We start from the raw sequence: 18,331 nt of genomic DNA on the forward strand, positions 1-18,331 counted from the left end.
TCAGTGCCATGCTTTGTTCAGAAAGGATATTGGTTCAGTAATGTGACAGAGAATGCTGCAGTTCTGAGCAAGAATTGAATTAAGGCCAAATTAATGCTGCTGCAGGGTAATGACCATGTTACCCTCACGGTGATCTACTCTGACACAATATGAACTTGCTTTGTGTAATGAGGACCATGGGGGATACAGCTTCCAGAGCTGGAAACCTTGATGAGGTTTTGGAGTTGAGCTGTGTTTCCACAGTGCCTCTCCACTAGAGAAACTTAGAACTTCCATAATTGCTTTCTGCTTTCAAGAGCACCTCGCAGCATCAAGTGAAGTTTGAGAGCTGAATTTTCATCTTCCTCAGGGTTAAGAGTAATTCAACTTCTTTAAAAGGAAGGCTGGATTTGGAGAGCCTTTTTTGCTTCCATCAGAAAAGAAAGTAGCTTTCTGTAAAGCACTTTGTGGTATGTAAACCATGTAACCATCTACTGCAGCTACCACCACTGAGCAACTTTCAAAACATGCCCTACACTGGCAGTTCAAGTGTTAGTGCAAGCATTTGGAATAGCAGGCTTTTGCCTGTCTTGGTGAGTAAGATTTCTCACAAGTGCACTGTCCAAAAGGCAGCCTAAGGGAGGAAAAAAAGAAAACAATGAAGAATAATAAAAAACCCTACTGGGAGGCCATTACAGCTTTACTGCCAGAGTACAAGCAGCCATTAAAGTTGCCATCTAGGTGTTACATTCTTACAGTACAAGTGTAAAGCTTTAGATTTCAGGTGAAAGACAAGCTGGAACATCACTGAAGCATAAAACAATCCTGAAGCTTGTGGTGTGTGCAGCAGCAATCCTGACACGGAGACAGTTCATAGAAAAAAGGCAAGGGATAGAAGCAACTTCAAAAATGGTGTTTCACACTCAACAGATATTAATTCACAATCAGTTAAATACAAAGCTCTACTTGTGTATTTAACAAAAATACTTCAAAGTTGACATTTCATATAACTGGCATTAATACAGACATCTACAAGCTGGGGAAGGGTCCAGGTAAGCAGCAGAAACCATGGGTTTGTACTTCAAGGGACAGTATTTCAGTTTGCAGGGTGGCTGATGATACACATATTGATGAACATCCATGATTAAAGGTCAAGTTCTCAAAGTCCAGGATCTTTCCTTCTCCATACAAGCCTTTGTGATACTCAGTGTCTCCCCTCTTGCCCATCCCAGCTAACAAAAGTTGGATGGAATCTCTTTCTGGACGCACCAGCATTCACCTTGGACACACACTCCCAACTGCAGTGCTTACCCTGGATGGCAGAGCTGGACCAAACTCCAGAACCAGCCCTTCCACCTTTCATGGACACTCAGATCCCGCAATTCCCTGGTCAGAACAAGTCCTGAGCCAGCCAGGGACCACTGACAGGTAAATGGGCTAAGCTCAGAGAACTACTAATGCTTTGCTCCGTCCTGTTGCAGAGTTCAGAGGATGATTTGTATTTGGGTTTTAGCAGTGTGGGTATCCTCCTTCAGTCTGGTGTCCAGAATGCTGCGTTCAGAGGTGTTACCATAACTCACAGGGATATCTTGATCGTCACCCATCAGCTTTAAAACCAGTGGGATATTGCATAAGATCCATAAACAGGACAATTCAACTGCCATTTTTCCCTCTAACCAGCAGTGGAATTTGAGGAAGTGTTGCTGACTTTTGTTGTAACACCTAAATAATGTCATCCCTAGTTATACCAGAGCAAAGAAAGGCAAGAAGATTAGGACATTCAAAACCAGCTTTTTATCCTAATCAATATGGTAAAGCCAAAAATGCTGAACAGCTGAGTAGAGACAGACAAACAGCATGAGGAAAAGTAACATCCCTTCCCTTAACACATGATGTAACATCTTGGGGTGAGGTGACAGAAAAGGAATGGATGATACACCTGCATCCAGGCTGTTTAAAATAATTGACACTATTTTGGGAGCTGGGTCTTTAGTTAGCATAGCAGAGTATTCAGGCACTAGTTAGATATGCAAGAAGTTTATCAAACCATAAACTATCATATTAAATATCCACGCAAATATATGAAAGATTTGACTGGGTTCTACTTTCCCTTTCTCAGGTCAAAAGGTGAATGCAAGTGTGTCATAATAAGCCAATGTCCTGCAGCTTATTATGCACCAAATAAAAAATACAGAAAATAAATGATAATCCTATCTACTTACATAAAAAGGTAATTTTTTTGAGTAAGTTTCCAGACTTGCACAAAATATGCAGAAAACTGCATACAATCAATTTCCATAAGAACAGCAGTTTCATGTAAAAGGTGGGTCAGCCTGCAGCCAGACCTACTTTGTATAAAGCTTTGGAAAATTTACACTCCTGCTGTCACTGAAATGGCAAAACACCCACTGCCACCAGGACAAAGCCCTGGAGAAGGCCTCTTTATCCCCCACCCACCTTTGCAAACCACTCTGTGACAAGATACAGAAAAGAATAGCTCTATTAGGGAGTAACAGTGACTGAAAGGATTGTAACATGCATTCAAAACTCAGGCAAGGCTGTTCAATCATAGTTCAGTGTTCTCATCTGCAGTTCTCCTGACCTGACCACAGGGACTCGTGGCCACCCATCTGACCCGCATCCTCCACTCCCTCACTTTAAAGCACTTGCAGTAGCTCCAGCTCCTTCCCAGCCCACCTCATCTTTCTCCCAGTCTTCTGTCACCCTGACCCATCCAGAGGACTCTTGAAATGCAGATGAGAGGAACTACAATAGCACAGCAGTGTAAACAGTTAGTAGGCCTGCCACATCTTTATTGCTGCAGGTTTGACAAAGGGGCACTTTCCATCCTCAGGGAGAGCTTGAGGCAAAAAGAGAAGAACGGTTAAAGATAAAAAGTGATGAACAGCAAACTTAAGAAAAGCAGTCAGCCTATATCAGGGCTCTTGGAAAAACCTGTAGCTGGAAGTTACTGAAAAAAATCTTGCACTTGCATGGTGGGCTTGTCCCTGCCCCTGAAGTAGTGCTGTGCAGTGGGTGATGGTCTCGTGTGACCTACTGGCATGAACAGAGTCATCTTCCCGCCCCTCAGAGCCTAAGGCTACTACACAGCTACCAGGACTTGTGGTTCAGTTCACAGAGGTCTCACAACTGGGGTCATTCCTTGTGCAATGTTTGATGGAGGTGAAGGTAAAGTGGTTTCTTGGTCAACAGTTGCAATTTCTTCCTTTTAAAGTCAGTGGGTTTTTTGTACCTGTAACCACAAGAAAGTGCATTAATCCAAGTGCTAATGGCTGTGCAGGAAGATGAAAGCAAACTAGAAAGCTCATCCTGCACAGGTCTTACTACTCTCACCTTTTAAATACATCTGACAAGGCTTGCTGTAAGCAACAGTAATGAGGAGGCTTACAGGAAGAAACTATATTTTCTCTGGATGATTGTTTTTACAGAAGAAAAATTTCAGTATCTAATTGAACATAGCATTTTTGTAAGGAGATTTCCAACATAATACTCTGGATTGTAGGAGAGACCCAGTACCAGTAACTCAGTACTTCAGAAGTACTCCAGCTTGCACAGACTAAGCATTCTTCCAAGAATTGCAAGATTCACCTTCTTCTTGAATTAAAAATCCAAACCCCAATCTTCAAATCCCTTCCTCAGACCTTCAGCCACTCAGCAAGGAGAGGATGCACACCACAATCACTCAATACTGCTTTGAAATGTTCACAAAGTTAATTGCAAATTGGTATCTCATGCCTCAAATCAGATTTCCCTTTGCAGAAGTTCTGTACCAAAAGACAGTTGATTATTTTTTTAAATATAGCCAATCCGACAGTCAGGCTAAACTCCAAATTAAAATCTCCCCTACAGACTTCATTAAATTCATACAAAATTAAATTACAAACACCAGCATTTTATTTGGAAACTGCTCTAGTTTCTGAGAAGAGTCTCTAACCATCTTACTTGCTTAAAAGCATTTTATCTTGCCCTCTTTATTGAAAATAAAATACTCCTTATGGAAGTCAATCTAATGAGTACAAGAAACCTTCCGTAATACAAGCCACACATCGTAACTGAAGGCTGTTTCATTTCCTCTGTCATTGTCATCCATAATTGTGAGTCACTTACAGTTCTATTACAATTGCCCCAGGTTTAATTTCATCCATCTCCATGAAAGCAAAGCACTTGGTGCTAGTAAACTTTTTCTTAGGCTTGTAGTGTTTGAATTCAAAGAAAATAGCTGCACCTATAAGGGAAAATGAACAGAAAAGTTAGAAATTATGGCTAAGAGTTATCTGAAAACTTACCTGCCATTAAGTTGTTCCACTTAAATTGAAGGGAATTATCTCCACACTTCTATTATTTACTCAAAAGCTACACAGTGTTCTTACAATGCTCATCACACTCAACAATTCAAACTCTTCACTCCACTGCTCACACCCAGGTACCAATGACTAAGCAGTGATAAAGCAGCTCAATACCCGTGTAGCAGAGCAAACTGCTCTGTTTTTATCTCTTTTCATTTCTCCCTTGCCTGCGAGCTATCCCAATGACCAATTTGAAAGGGACAGGATGCAAAGGTCTATTTTTATCCTTGTCTGGATCTTGAGCCCTGCAGCAGCAGCTCAGGAGCAGCCCAGTGTCTGCTCCCAAAGCTCCTGGGCCCTGTTTCTGCTCCCTGGTACCACATACCTTTTGTTAGTCTTTCAATGTGTTTCTGAATCTCAATGTCCACATTAAAATGGACATATGTGTCCTCTTTCCTCAAAGCCACAGGAGTATCTTGCACAGGAGTCAGATCTATCCCATTCAAATCTGCAGGAAAGAAACAGCATGAGAATAGCAGAAGCTTCTCAGACTTCAAGGTTCAGCTTTAAGAGATTTATAAGTCTCTCCTAATCCTACCATAAAAAGTTAATCCACACCTGGATGGTTCCACAAAACTTTTAAAAAAGGGGCAATCATACCCCATTCACAAGCAGTTAATTTTCTTTTTGAGTACAACATGAAGGCAGCTAAAGTTCTAGCAATATTTCAGATAAAAAATTGGAATTATCTCTGTTTTTATTTTTAAAAATAATAATTTTATTTTCTGCTGTCAGCTAAAGATTAAATTCCCTGTGCTCACAGGACTCCAGCAGAGCTACAGCCCAAGTGGGATACACACCAAAGACTGCCCTCCACACAGGGTCTGCAGGGCACAGCTCACACATCCTGTGTGCCCTGCTTTGTCCCTAGACACAGCAAGCATTATTCCTCTTGGATTTTCCACAGCGGCATTGTAGGGCTGTGGGTTGGACTCCAGCTCTCAGCACCAGCCCCTGGTTTTGCTGCTCTGGCACAGCCAATATTGTTTCTCACTAAACCTCTGTTCTTTGCAGGGGTACATTTGTCCTCTGACTTTCATTCTCAATGCCTTTCCCTCTGGCAGAGAAAGTTCCTAAGATTACAGGTATGGAGAGCACATGTTGTGCTTGTAGCAAAGGTTGAGGCCCTGGAGTACCAGTGATTCCCATCATCCATGACATGGGTTGGGATTGCCAATACTGCATCAGGAACAAACCTCTCTCCAAACCTGCAGAAGAGCAGCTTGGTTTAAAACCAAGGAGATCAGCTACAAAGTGTCTTCAGACTCCTAAAAGTGATAAAATGAGTCCTCAGAGTTACTTTTCCTGGCCAAAAATCTTGGTAAATTAAAGTATAAAAAGACACCATCAGCCATACCCTGCCCACACACTCACTTTTTGATCCTATTTTCTACCTCATTACTTGGCAGCCAGCATTTATAGGTGAGTTTGGAAAGTAGGAGCATCATGTTGACAGAGAGTTGTTGGGAAAGCAAGCCAAGCAATACAGAGTGTCCCTGAGCTCCAGAAGGGAAATGAGAGCTACAGCAGCAGTTTTAGCAGTGAGGCAAACACTTCAGTGGCAAGGAACAGGGGATGTTTGCTTTACCAGCCCTGGTAGGTACAAAAAGGGATATTTGGTGCTATTAAACTTCCTCCTGCCAGAGGATGTCTGGTGGAAGAAGCACTGATCACACATGTTACAAGTGTTTCATCCCTACATTTAGTATCCAATAGCACATCTCAAGAGGACATATACAAGGTCATTATCACAACTGAAAATAACAAGAGGCTCAGCTACAGATTTTTACATGATAAACAACAAAAAAAAATCTGCCCACAAAGACTGTAAAGAGAAGCTGAAGTAAAGCAGAATACAAGGCAAGGGTAAGCAGCTTTGACTACAGGTCCTTCCTGCTAAGTGCAAAATGGGGGACAGAGATACTCCCATTAAAAAGCGTGTGAATATCAAAAATCTTAGCCTCAAAAGATGCCAATTATGTTACCACCTGAAACAGAGAAATCCTAATGTTGCCTATCCTGGACTGACAGATAGGTTCTTTCAGATTTATGGAGGCTTTCGGCCCACCAGGCTTTGGCTGAAGCATTTCACTAGCCAGACTAACACGTTTTTTATTTTGTTTCACTTGCAAGTTTTGTTTCCCAGCTTCATACTCATCCCTCTAAATCTCAAGCCCTGGTAAGATTATATTTGTATTATTACAAAATTAATTTAATTAGAGGGCAAGAATGGAGTCAGTGGGCTGTGGTTCTTTACCTCCAGAAAGCCCAGAGACCAGTATGTGTGGGGAGTGCACACAGTCCAAGCAGACCTGTACTTAGGAGTCAGCTGTAGAAGCTGTGATGGAGAAGTAGGGCAAAGTCACTCAGCTCTCAGCATGGACAAGACACCCCTGAGTGCACAGAGAGAAGTGTATCCTGCAGATGTTCATCTCCCAGCAGCTGTCAAATATAGAATTTTTCCACCCTTGATTAAAGCAGAAGCCCTACATCCACAATAGAAGTGCCAATGAATGTTTTTCCTGGCAGGCTGAAAAATCAATAGAGCTTTCAGAAAATGCACTCTCTCCAAAGCAGCACTGAGGAGGCAGAACAGAAATCATTACCCTTTACACTGACTGTGATGTAAGGATCAATGCACTGCCCAGCATCTTTCAGACCAATTTTCTCTATGTTGATGGTGAGTAGCGTCATCCCGGGTTCAGATGGCAATCTGGGCAATAAAGTACCTGGAAAGAGTAAAGCACATTATTAACCCTTGGTGTCATCTCACAGCAGAGATCTCGCTTGTCCCACCTTCTCTCATGGAAGATGCTGTTCTTAGGGTGCTCAAACTCCAAAGATTCCTATCCCAGTAGTTCACACCACTATGGGAATGTCTGTGCACAGACACACAACATCCTTTGACAAATTTCAAAGACCCCAGAAAAAACCCAGGACTGCCTCAAGTCAAATCAACTGACAAAAAACAAATGTTGTAAGAATAGAGAGGAACATTGTTTGAAGTGTTATTTCTTGCTTTTACTCAGAATAGCCATTCATGGAACTCACTTGATAGCATTTTTGAGGATTAAATTTGGGAGGTTGGATTCAATCTGCAGTTGCAAAAGGTTTAGACACTTGATCAGGAGTTCAACCCCACTGAACATGACTTGGCTTCATGTTGAACATTTAGACTGGGAGATTAAGGAGGAAAATGGCATCGCTGCAAATCACACAGAACATAAGGGAACCAGAAAATTGGTTCTTAACTAAGTGCTACTGGCCTCTACTTAAAGGGGCGGGGGGGGGGGGGGGAAGTAAGTGTTTGCATCCCCCAAGTTCCCTTCTGCCTAAAGGAAGGACTCCCCAGCTCTGCATTAAGAATATTTAGCATCAAAACTTGGTAGTCATTATAAATGAATCCTCACAGTGCTGAGGAAGACAGTGCAGGTGTCCAGACTGTTCAAACTCACTAAAAGTCATGATATTCTGTCATGAAACATGGAGTAGGTTACTTCATGGTGAATGTGGCAAAAAACTAGCACACTTCAAGCCCCTCTCCCCTTCTGGATAAACAAGCACCAGGATAGAAAATACTCAGGTTCATAAGCAAGTTTGAGTTACAGTTTTGGTTTTCTAATGAAAAAAAAAAAAAAGAAAAAGAAGTTATCCTAAGGCTTGAGATCTAAAGAATGTAATAATTTCCTTTGACAAGTCCAATACAGGTTTTTTCTTGACACAATTTTTTCTTCTCATCTGCTTGAGGAGCTGCAGAACCACAAAAATTTTGTCTTCTGAGAGACTGGCTTTGTAAGAGGGACCTTGCATTCTGCTCTAAGAACTACAGGCACAACTTCAGCAAGATTTCATGAGCATTCCTGCATCCAATCCCCCTCTCAGAATCATGTGCAAGACTTGAATTTCTGTCTCTGATGCTGTGTGTTTCTGTATTGCTTGTCCTGAGGAGACTCAGGGCCTCCAAAGCACCATGTCTGCACCTCCCAACACAGCACAGCAGAGCTCAGCCCAGTGTTCTGAGCAAAGGGACAAGCTTCTGACTGCAGTGGCAGAAATGTTAAACAGCAAACTTAGTAGAGAGCCTTCATTTCTGCAAAGCAGCTCATGCTCTAGGTAATCTTTGTTTCTTTCCTGAAGAGATGTTCAAATATAGAGTTCTTATTTTAATCTAAATGAAGGCAGAAGCAAGCCTGTCTTCTCTTTGGCACAAACCTTTGCTCCACCATATGTCAGTTGTCTCCTAAAAGCAGCATGGCCCCCAAGAGATGGGAACAACTGCAGCCTTCAGCTTTCTTATCCATCATTCCATCCACTTGACAGAAAAATCACCTGGAAGATGCCTCAGCCTGGTGTTTACTATAAAAATTCTGACTTAAGAGAAATTATTCTGTTCTTGAAGAACACTTTCCAGAATGTGTGAAATTGCAGAGTTGCAATGGACAGAAGGGTCAAACTCACTTCCAGGAGACAAGAGAACAGCAGAACAGAGAGTATCCAAGGAAGACTATTTCCTTCCTGCCCTAGCAGGAGGAGCAGCCAAGCCAGCAGTGGACTAGAGCAGCTGACTGTAACCTGTCTCACATGAGCCACAGCCCCAGGCAGGCCTGTGCTGGAGCCTCTGCAGCCAGAGTAGGTGGCAGTGCCCTCTCCACGGTACAGCTTTCCTGGGCTGGGCACCACCCCCCTGTCACCACCATGGCCTGGGCCCCTGAGCAGGCTCACACTGAGGCCTTTCAGGAGAAAAATGCAGCCATGCCAGACACAACCACAGGGAAGCTCTGCCAGAGGGCAACAGGAGCATCAGCAAATGAAGGACGTGTCGTCCTCTGAGTGGGTTTCAGGGGCAGACAGTGAGCCAGCCCAGCAGCCCACTGCCACCAAGACACAGCATTCAGGCTCTCCCCTCCCAAATCCCAGTTCAGAGAAAGGGGAAAAAAGTGCTAAGTCTTCTGCTGGGCTCACAAAGTGAAATGGCTCACAGAAGAGCACAGCACTGGAATAAAGTCATATATAACCAGGAGAAAGGCAGGAAACCTCTGCTGTTAGAGGCAGCAAGCCACTGGTCAGCTCAGCTCCACACAGCACAGAAGTCTAACTACACAAATACTCTTTGTGCAAGATTTGCCATAAAATGTGTATTCCAGTAAATAAAATCCAGCTACACCTACCCTTGGCTATGCCACAACCTCTTCATTAGTACAGCAGGACCTCCAGAGAGCTGTTTGAATCAACAAACATGACCTTCCCTTTTCTCCACTGCAGGCAAATGAAGACCAACAGATAGGTGCCCACTACTGTGACTGTTACCAAAATATGTGTTGTGAGCATTGGCACTAAGAGCTGGATGAAGAAGAGCATGAACATAAGCACAGAAATTACTGTACATACTAAAGGTTCTCATACCTTTGTTGGCTCCTGGTTAGATGAATGGGGCAATGTGATAACGATGAAGCCATGCATGGAGAAGACAAGACCATGGTCAGTTAGACAGTACAGTCACACATTATGGATTAAAGGCACATCAAAGCAAGGAGTGCAACACAACTAGTCAATGTCAGATAGGGAAAGTTCACTTTACTCATAAGGCTTACCTCAGGGCTACAAACTGCTTTTGTTTGAGACTTCCTGCTGTACTTGGGACAGACAGAAGGCATCTCAAATGGATTTATCATGGTGAATAACAAGGATTGAGACAGCAAATGTCAGCAATCAATATCACAACATATTACAGCCTTTTTGGGAGCTTGGCATGAACAGCTGTAGACTGTGCATGTCCACATCAGGTCAGCCTGCAAGGGCCATATTCAGCACTGTGCTTGGGATCACATCTGAATATCATCTGTTTTCTCCAGGCATAAGTAATGCAACACCCCAGCTCTTTTGACCATTATTGGTTTCCTTACTTGTTATCTCATTCCTGAAATACAAAGTTTGCCAGCCAGCTCTGAAACTAGAAACTTGTCTTTTCTGCAAAGAAATTACACCAGGAACCTAAATAACCTCTGTTACAACATTTAAATTGTCAAAACATGAAGCTACAGGAAGATCTTCTCTAGAATCTGTTGGTATATCCAGCTCTACAAATGCTTTCAAACGGACAAGGAGTTCAGCTATGAAAATCAAAACCCCTTCTTTCTCCTCTCACAGCCTGGCTTCACTATAAGCCAGTCTCACCAAACAATACAACACAAATATAAGCAGCAACAACTTCTCACATCTCTAGGAAGATGTGCTGCTCCTTGCAGGAGAAACATTGCCACGATTTACATTTGAACACATTTGACACATATGCTTCACATAGTTAAAGTGCACCAGGATGAAAATACTGAGCCTGAGTCAGGGTCAAAGGCTAATTATTTGAGGCAGATGGTACCAGCCTCACAGGTTCTCCATACAACTGTTTCACAGTGAGATATTGTTTGCTGGGAAAAGAAGTTCACTGGCCACTCTTGTGGTTCTCCAGTTCAACATTAGGATTTGTTTACATGAACATGTAGCTTCCCACCCAAACTTTGCAAATCACAGGTGGTAAAAGAAGCTTTGTCAAGCCAGAGCTCAGAAATGCTACAGAGGCTGGCATGGCAAGGCTAGTGCCCCTACCTGGAACTCTAGCAGGAAAAGAGTTTGGAGACCCTGCTCCAGCTCCTCCTTCCTCGTCATCCTCCTCAAACTCCAAGTGTTCCTCTTCTCCAGGTGCTAAAATCTTCCTGTAAAACAGAAGAAAGAAGAAATGAGACCAACACTTACTCATCACCTGGCTGTCAATTCACAAGCCAGCAGCTGAGCATGGACAACACTCTTTAATGTCATTTCATACTTCTTAACTTCTACCTACAAACTTTGACAGAGATTGCAGGAGCTCGGACCAATAGAAAGCACAAGCCTACAGCCAAGAGACAATACTGGAAATTTCAGAGAGATGTAGGTATGTACCAAGTACTGATTTTACCAAAAGTATGATCTTGAATTTTAGTGGTACCTAGACAAACAGAGTTCCAAAGTTCTTTTATTAACCAGTTTACACAAAGCAGTCTGGCAAGCAGATGGCTCTAGAAATGTGTTTCAGGTACACAGCAGGTCCAGGCAATACTCCCTTTCAGGTATGTATCTGTACATGAAGTGATGTGCAAGAAGTTCTCTCTTACCTGAGTGGGACAGGCTGAACATCAAAGGGGAACTCCTTATTGTAAGTGAGGATATTCTTTAAGACTGCAGAGAAGGGAAAAAATAAAAATCCATACTCATAAACCAGCATTAATTTTACTGCTTTGCACAGCTATGTCCATTCTGACAGCATCTTCACACACAAATAATAATAGTATTTTAAAAAAAATCAGATCATACAAAAAGCACCCCTCTTCTCTCAAATTTTAAGCACCATCACAGCTATGATCAAAGCTGTATCACTATAACATTCAGACAGGAGAACTGCAACTGCAGTACAAGATTACTACTACCACACACACACAGACAGAGAAGATAAATGTGGCAATAACCAAAATCTTCAAGAGAAAAAGCTACAGCCCCCAGGGTGAGGATAGCAATTTTTGGTAGTTACTGAGAGCAGGGTGGTGGTGTTACTGCCATAATCTCCAAACAGCTCCTTGTTATTGGCATCAGCTCCAAACAGATTGAGCAGACACATGTGGTGCACATTCAGGCAGCCACCATGGAACACCAAGTGTGCTGCTAGCACCAAGCTTTGGTGAGATTTTCTCTTTCTTCAGTTATGTGGTTTGGGGGTTTTGTTTGGTGGTGGTGGTGGCTTTGTTTGTTTGTGTTTTCTTTCTATCTGCCTTCATATGTCTGGGCAGATTGGTGAAATTCAGGAGAGATAAAGTACAATATCTAGGCACCAAGCCCCAGAGACATCATCTATATTTTCAATATTTCATGGAGAATGGCTTTGCCGTTTATATTGGAAATTTACTCACATTTTAGTAATCCCAACTTTAGCTGCCATGTCCAAACACAACTACCAGTGAAAGAGAAACTTCCAAAAACATGTGAAAGAAATAAGCATTTCATGATGGCTAAAGGGTCTAAAATTTTACAAGAGGACACCTGCAGGGAGAGGCACTCTTCTACCAGACAATGAATATCCCAGACTGGTAGGGGGAGCAGAAAGAAAAAACTGACTTGTTTCACAGAGCTTCACTTCACCATAAGCACTCTCAGAGCAGAGGAATTCTCCCCTTAGGACTATTGAATGAGAACAAAACTCTTTTCAAACAACGTTCAGACTGCACAAATACCAAGAGGTACTTAAATACCAGTTATGCTTAAGAAGCCATTGCCAGGCCCCTCTGAGCACACTACAACTCAGCCAGTGCAGGAGAGCTTCCCTGTCTGCCTTCACATCACCCAGCCTGGCCTCCTGCATTAGATTACCAGACACCATCTGAATGCTCTAAAAATAAATTATCCCTCTGGGAAACTATAAAGAAACCAAAAAGTCTTTCCAGTCTTTACTCATACTGATTTTTTTCTGATTTCTATGCTATGACATGAGAGGTTAATCAGTGCCTGATCCCAGCCAGTTACAATACATAAATACAGAGAAAGGTTTAAAGTGTCTTCAGTCAGAGCTTTGATGAGAGACAAAACTGATGCCACATCTCTCTCTCCAAAGACTTCTGCTCTGAGGGACCAGTTATGCAGATCTCAACATGAATCTGAAGCATCACAGCCACGTCCCACCAGAAAAGCAGCTGATCAACAGCAGTCACCCTCCAGTGCTGCTGAGGTTCAGGAAAAGAAGGGGATTTTTATTACTCTCAGAATTCCCCAGCTCTCAGAGAGATACATCACATCAGAAATAGAAAGTGAAACTACCCCAGGAGGAAAACCTCAGTTAAGGGAGATCTGTTACAAATCAAACAGAAGAGACAGGCGTCACAGTAGCTCTCCTCCCACTTTCCAAAGGTTGGTAAGTGCTAGACTCCTCTCTTCTAGTAACCAGGTCCCCTCACAAGCAAAAAAACTCTTCCTAATCCACTTCAGCCATCACTAGAGGGCCCAAAGAGCTCTACTGACATGAGCCCAGGCAAGAGGCAAACAGTTCTACAGCACCTAAAATCCTGCTGCTGCTGCTGCTGCTTGGGGCTGAGCACCCCTGTCCAGCCAGGAGCAAATGTGGTGCTGAATGTTCAGCTCAGAAGCAGAACCTCTTGCCTTTTGCTGCACAAAGATGTGGCTCAAGTTTTTAAAAAGCTTTCAATTCTTGTCTCACCACCGATGGCAGATAATTTTGCAAAGCTGTAACACAGCAGTTAAAGTGCTCCTTTAAAGATGAACAGTATAAGCAACAAGTCCACCACACTCAGCGTGGTGAAATACTTACTCAAAGCCACTGAGAAAAAGCTAAGCAATAAAACTTTGAGGAAAAGGAAAATCCTCTTTGCATCTTCCACAAATGTGAGCTTCAGTTGATTCAATAAAAATACCAGATCACAGGAAAAACAAATAGGTTAATACAAACAGAAATCTCTCTTGTAACGCTGTGTAAGACATCCAAGCCTTGAAAAGTTGGTTTGGGCTTTTTTAGATATCGGTTTCATTTTCAAAAATACAATTCACTTCTGGGAAAAAAAGCCCTTCCCCTCTGTAATATTGCTGCTTAAGAACATAATTCCCAGAAAATTCTCCACAAGTGCAACTAATGTGTAGATCCCAGCTGGCATCACAGCCTCCATCTGTGCTGCATTTCCAACAGAAATCTTTTTAAAATAGTGTTCTGCAGGCTCTTGTGCAGAACTTGCCTTTCCTTTAGTGACTTTGGACAGTGTCACTTTGACTTGCATAGCACCACAGAATCTCCTGAGTTGGAATGGACCCTCAAGGATCATCACAGTCCAGCTCCTGGCTCTGCACAGAACACCCCAAGGATCACACCATGAGCCTGAGAGCATTGTCCCAACACTTCTTAAGCTCTGTCTGGCTGGTGCTGTGACCACTTCCCTGGGGATCCTGTTCCAGTGCCCAACTTCCCTCTGGGTGTAGCACCTTTTCCTGATCTCCAACCTAAACCTCCCCTGACAGCTTCAGACCATTCCCTCAGGTCCTGTCTCTGCCATCACAGGGCAGAGCTCGGTGCCTGCCCCTCCTAGGAAGATGTAACTGCAGTTAGGTCTCCCCTTAGCCTCCTCCAGCCTGAACAGATGAAGTGACCTCAGCCACTCCTCACAAGGCTGCCCCTCGAGGCCCTTCACCATCCTCATAGTCTGATTTTATCAACAGTTGGCTCTTTCTTGAAAGATTTCAAAAGAACTTACCAACATAAGCCAGAAGATCAGTTCACATTAACTTGGTAAAGATTACTATCCATTTAGATTTTCTGTGACAGTGATTTTTTCTGACACCTATACTTTTTTTTAAAATAAACAACATAAAATAATTCAGACACCATGCTCCCCAGTACAACTCAGTATCCACTTGTCTTATAATTATCACCCAGGCACAAGGGATGGCCCCAGCCCATCCATTTGTACTGTGCATTCTAACACTGGTATAAGCTTCCACAATGAAATGGATTTGAAATCCAGTGTGTTAACAATAGCTTCACACAGCACAGCCTCAAAAGAACTATTTGTATGTATGGAACCTCCTGTAGCATTATTCCAGCACAAACTGTTCAGTGACAAATCCTATAAGCAAATAGAGGTAGCCAATTGCTTCACTTTCTAATATGCATGAAATGCAAGCTCAAGTAGGAAAAGTTAGAACTCAACAGCACAAGATTAAGAGAAAATAAAAAAGTAAATCTAAGGGCCCTGGTTGTTATAACAACACCAAAATCATTCTGACAGCTTCAGGCACAAAAGTAATTAAAACAAGCCAAATTGTGTGAATAGTTGTTTTGTATGAATAGCTGGTTTTGTTCCACCCTAATGGAATGGCTTGACCTAACAAAGGAATCACTTATTTGCATTGCCAGCCCAGATTTTTTTAGCTTTTTCTGGTGGGATGCAAAAGAAAATTGACAACATGCGAATTAAAACACTTCACAGTGCATTTTATGAAATGGCTGGTATTGGCCTGATTAAGATTTACTCTATTCAAGATACACTTAAAAACCACAAAACAAAGGCACAATTCAGAGAGAAAGAGGCCAGAACCATTCAAGTAAGACAGCACCATTAGGAACATCAGTGTTCAATTGTTATTGTAGAAGCACCCGTTCTCCTCCAAGGAAAATAACTCAGTGTATTTGAAAACTGATGGCCACACACTCTTCCTCAGTTTTAATATAGTTGCTTGTTGTATGAGGTGTGGGCTGAATATACTTCACACTCCTGAGCAGTTTTTTTGACAGCTAAAAATCAATTCTGTGATGGAGGGCAAGATAAGCACAGGACAGTTGCACCATAACTGAAATTTTGGACAAGATTCCCTTCTCTCTTCCATCATTCAGTCACTCACAGGGCACTTGCACAACAGAGTCTAAAATCCACAGTCATTCAATGATTACAACATTTTAAATACTTTTTTAAAATACTTTTTAAATAGAGAGTAGCAGAAAAATCCCAAGTCAGAGAATTCAGACGCCAGACATGCAACATGTGGAGTGAGGAAGACTGAATATTCCAACACACAGTTAAACCCTTTCCTGAGTTATGGTCTTCACACACAAGACCCAGCAGTTTTGTAACACACCTTCACTTTGCACTTTCAGGGAACAGTTTAAAACCATTTGGACTCTATGTTTTGGTAGAGATATTAGGAAGCTTAGCTCAATGCTCCACTTCTTAACAAGCTCCCCTGTTGGTCCCTGTGCAAAGAAGCTCAGCCTACCCATGAAAGGGAAACACTTGCCTACCCATCATATTTATCCCAACATGCTGCTTAATGTTACAATTGTGTCATAAGCAAAAATAAAACCAACTTCAGTCAGCATGAAAGAAGCTCTTCTACATTTCCTGTTCCCTGAGAATTGCAGAAACATGAGCATTCAGGATAATATTGCTTAGATGTGGAAGCTCTAATCATAAGGATTCTTTGAGAACAAAGCAGACAGTGTTACAGGAAGGAAAATGAAGCAGATAAATAGATACTTCCTATATGAAAAAGTTATTTCTGGATTGACATACCAAGACCTGACCCAGGATCAGTTGGGAAAAAATAACAACATCACACAAAACCCTTCAAAGACTGACTCACATCCTCACTTTGACTCTCAACTTTGCTGGTCTGGTAGCATTACAGTGGGAGGGGATAGGTGATTGGCTGCCATCAGCAGAAGTTAAATATTTTCAGAAGAAAAAATAAATGTCATGCTGCAAGTAGAAAGACCACAAAATGGTGAAATACAGTTCAAATATGAAATGTGCAGTAAATTATATCATGTACCACTGATAGCTTAAAATACTATTTTATGCAAAAATTATCAGCACCCAAATTGATTATTTGAAAATGAAGATGAACATATTATCTGAAACATTTGGGTTACTGTACTTGTAAATTACATTCCTTAATACACATTGAGTTTTGTCCGTGTGGTAAAAGACATTTGGAATAAGCATCTAAACCCAGCATCACTGCTGAACTGCAGTTTGGTTAGTCAGTATTCCTGCTGCTGCCATGTCTTCCCCTGTCATGATAAATGGCACTCAGAATATAAAGATAGCACTTACTTGGTTCCAACTTCTTCAGATCCTCAAGCTTAAACTCATCCTGTGACTGGGTGGACTAGGACAGTACAAAGAAAGAGTCAGATCTTCAGATGCACCTTCCTCATCTCAGAATAACCATGCAAGGTGCTTCCTTTGTTCAAGCACACCAAGTTACAACAAAGCTATAGCCCCCCAGAAAATCTCCCCAACAAAAGGCAGGTTCACAGGTGAGGCAGAGACTATGTTACTTTTCACTTATTAAGAACAAACTTATCCAATATTCCAAGCTCAACTGAAAGATAAATATTTTTAAATCAATTAGTTGCAAATTTTTTCTTACTGCACACAGGAACATTCACATTTCAAGATGTGTCCAACATTGTGACACTCTCAGAAATTACAGTACACAGGATGAGCTTGACAAAACTCAGCCAAGAACTCACTGAAAATAGAAGAGGAATTCCCATCTTTCTTTTCTCCAGCTGCTCTGACGATAGTTTCCTTCTCTGTCTGTGGCATACATGTACAGGTCTCTGTAAGCCTATCTGACTTACTAACTCAGCAGACAAGTTCTTAATTTTTTATTTTGAGGTAGCGCACCAACAGTTTGGTAAGGTTAGTTTATTCTGAGACAAGCGGTACAGCTGGCATAAAAAGAAGTGGAAAAAAGAGGATTGACACTGGACATTCTCTTCTGAGTGGATGGTCAGGTCTTACCTATTAGGTCATTACATCATTGGCATCCCTTTAGATTGCCCATTGTTTTCAACATTTAAGGTCCAATGAGATTTTTTCTTGATTTTGCCCAAGAGTGAATAGGGAGCTTCTCAAGACTGTGTAAGGAAACTAAAGCAGCTATACCCTTAGTGTTAGGAGAGTGGGAAAAGGTGAGCACGCTCACTAACTGCTTTAACCTCTGCTAAGAAACCATAACCTCTCCAAAGTGAAGTAGGCAAGAAGTTCTTGTACCCTCTCAAAAGGTTATAAAATCATTGACTTACTGCTGGGGAATAAACAGCAAGGAAGGCTGTTCTTGCATAACATCATCTCTCCAGTTTGACAGGTTGTGACATGGCTGCAGCTTCTGCTGCTGCTCCCAGATGTGACCTGACCCACAAAGCTGTTCCTTGGTGGAACATGCAGGCTCTCCTCAAAGTCACAGTGACTCCAAGCAAATGCAACACTCTTCAAACACCCCAGGTTAGATCAAAATAGAATGACAGGTAGAGGTAACAAAATAATTCTTTAAATTCTCCACAGCCTCGAGACTGGTCAGCCCCCAACTCATGAGTTCAGCATGCTGTATCCCAGCCTTTCAGACAATTGAAGGCAGCACTTTGTCCAGCAACATGAAGTACTTGGTAGTGCTGCTGG

The 18,331-nt window shown here is 42.1% G+C and overlaps 1 protein-coding gene across 2 annotated transcripts in view; it reads right to left on the reverse strand.

Annotated features, from left to right (window-relative positions):
• Nucleotides 1–661: 661 nt before the first annotated feature.
• Nucleotides 662–18,331, reverse strand: part of AIDA (axin interactor, dorsalization associated) — a 28,708-nt gene continuing 11,038 nt past the window's right edge. The window contains exons 4-11 of one of the 2 annotated variants that reach the window (XM_021552473.4): nucleotides 16,979–17,033; nucleotides 11,492–11,555; nucleotides 10,947–11,053; nucleotides 9,750–9,761; nucleotides 6,953–7,075; nucleotides 4,672–4,794; nucleotides 4,108–4,225; nucleotides 662–3,232 (exon numbers count right to left, since the gene is read on the reverse strand). In XM_021552473.4, the coding sequence (XP_021408148.1) occupies nucleotides 3,136–3,232; nucleotides 4,108–4,225; nucleotides 4,672–4,794; nucleotides 6,953–7,075; nucleotides 9,750–9,761; nucleotides 10,947–11,053; nucleotides 11,492–11,555; nucleotides 16,979–17,033 (699 nt within the window). In that variant the 3' untranslated portion in view covers nucleotides 662–3,135. The remainder of the gene's footprint in view (nucleotides 3,233–4,107; nucleotides 4,226–4,671; nucleotides 4,795–6,952; nucleotides 7,076–9,749; nucleotides 9,762–10,946; nucleotides 11,054–11,491; nucleotides 11,556–16,978; nucleotides 17,034–18,331) is intronic. The other variant, XM_021552482.3, reaches the window with a different exon arrangement.

This window comes from Lonchura striata, chromosome 3 (genome assembly GCF_050655825.1).
Source record: "Lonchura striata isolate lonStrDom1 chromosome 3, ASM5065582v1, whole genome shotgun sequence".
Classification (NCBI taxonomy): Eukaryota; Metazoa; Chordata; class Aves; order Passeriformes; family Estrildidae; genus Lonchura; species Lonchura striata.